The sequence below is a fragment of the Vespa mandarinia genome, chromosome 14 (genome assembly GCF_050613455.1).
Source record: "Vespa mandarinia isolate Hongniang chromosome 14, ASM5061345v1, whole genome shotgun sequence".
Taxonomy (NCBI): Eukaryota; Metazoa; Arthropoda; class Insecta; order Hymenoptera; family Vespidae; genus Vespa; species Vespa mandarinia.
The window spans coordinates 3,710,843-3,712,444 of NC_140823.1; the positions used below are offsets into that span (position 1 = coordinate 3,710,843).

General features: G+C 28.0%; 1 protein-coding gene across 1 annotated transcript; it reads right to left on the reverse strand.

Annotated features, from left to right (window-relative positions):
- Positions 1 to 396: 396 nt before the first annotated feature.
- On the reverse strand, positions 397 to 1,346 carry LOC118440066 (calaxin). The gene is made up of 5 exons (XM_035862569.1): positions 1,220 to 1,346; positions 980 to 1,140; positions 821 to 901; positions 645 to 755; positions 397 to 579 (listed from the first exon to the last, which is right to left on the reverse strand). Exons 1-5 carry the CDS (start codon positions 1,344 to 1,346, stop codon positions 397 to 399), a joined length of 663 nt encoding a protein of 220 aa, XP_035718462.1.
- Between the last annotated feature and the right edge of the window lie 256 nt (positions 1,347 to 1,602).

Below are 1,602 nucleotides of genomic sequence, written 5' to 3' on the forward strand. Positions count from 1 at the left end.
ATTAATACAGAACGACAAAAGGTATAAACGTACAATTTAATATCGATCGATTTACTATATTTAGAAAACGCTATTATAATGCTTCATTGATGATTGTTTACGTAGGTAAACGTTGCTACTTTCGATCTACTTTCCTAAATCCCTAAGATACGCTCGTAGATTAGATCGATGACTTGGAAAACTTAATAGAGCGTTTAGACGGATATCTTCTGTCTGATTTGAGCGATTGATGCGTTCATTGGCATGAAAAAGAGATGTACTTTTGGATTCGTCGAGTATATGTCTCTTAACAAACATAATAGAATCTATTATCTTCCATTTATATTATTTCGACGGTACGAAAGAATTTTTTTTTCCCATCATTTTTCTTATTATTAATCTAATGAAAGTTCAAATTCATTCAATATTATCGGTGAATGTAGTTAAAAATGCGTGTTGTGCTTCTCTCGAAGGAAAAACAGGACCCATGCATTCCAAAAAGAATTCTCCTCTTTCTTTAACTGCCGTTCGAAAATCATTTTCAGAAACGAATCCGTCGCGATCTACGTCGAGTTTCTTGATCATTAATTCTATCAAATCCTATAGAAGAAATATATAAAAATTATGCAGCTTTTTTGATAATATAGAAAAATTGAAATATTAACCTTTACTCCATCATCTGGATCTTCGTCGGGTAAATGAGCTATCAAGCATCCTCTCATCATTGGAAACATTTGTTCCTTTCTTAATCTATTTGTTTTTAATAAATCGTAGACCTGTTGAAATTTATATTAATTTACAAATTAATAGATATTTTGTATAAAAATAATAATAACTATACCTTATAAGCAAAGTTTATTCTTTCGTCCAAAGTTCCACGAAGGATAATAGAGAGAGCTTCGATCCAATGATCCATACGTATCTAAAAAAATTAATTATCATCAATAAATTTATATCATATTATATTATATATTATATATATATATGATTATTATCTCACTTGAAGAGAATTCGTTTTATCGATAACGGCAAATAATCTGTCTATATGTTGATGACGTTTATTTTCGGTAAAATCGAATCCAGAATGAAATATGTCGCGTAAAATTGAACGATTTATTGGACCGCAAGTTCGTAAAATTTTTCGATGTATCACACCCAGAGCTGTGAGAAAATAATCGTTAATAAATTTTAAATTCAAAATGTTTGTCGTTTAATATTGTAGAATTAATATTTACTTAACCTTCCACTTCTCTGTACGTGAAATGTGTTCTCTCAGCGATTTTTTTAAAATTATTCTTATTTTTACTTCGAAAAGAGTATTCAATCGATGGAGAATTTAGAGCACAAACAGGAATTTCGGCTGGCATTTTGTATACACTTTTTTTTTTTTTTATTTTTTAAAACTCACGAATAATTTTTCAGCTTGTTCTAAATAAATGTTAACCTAAAATGAACATATCGAATGATCGATTGTTCTCATTCTTTTATTTTCATAGTTATGAATTTTTTGATATGCGAACAAAAATTTTCTTATTTAATGTAAATAAAATATTTAATATAGTTAAAGGATCGTGATGTATGAACAAAGAATTGTAAAAAAAAAAAAAAAAGAAAAAAAAAAAC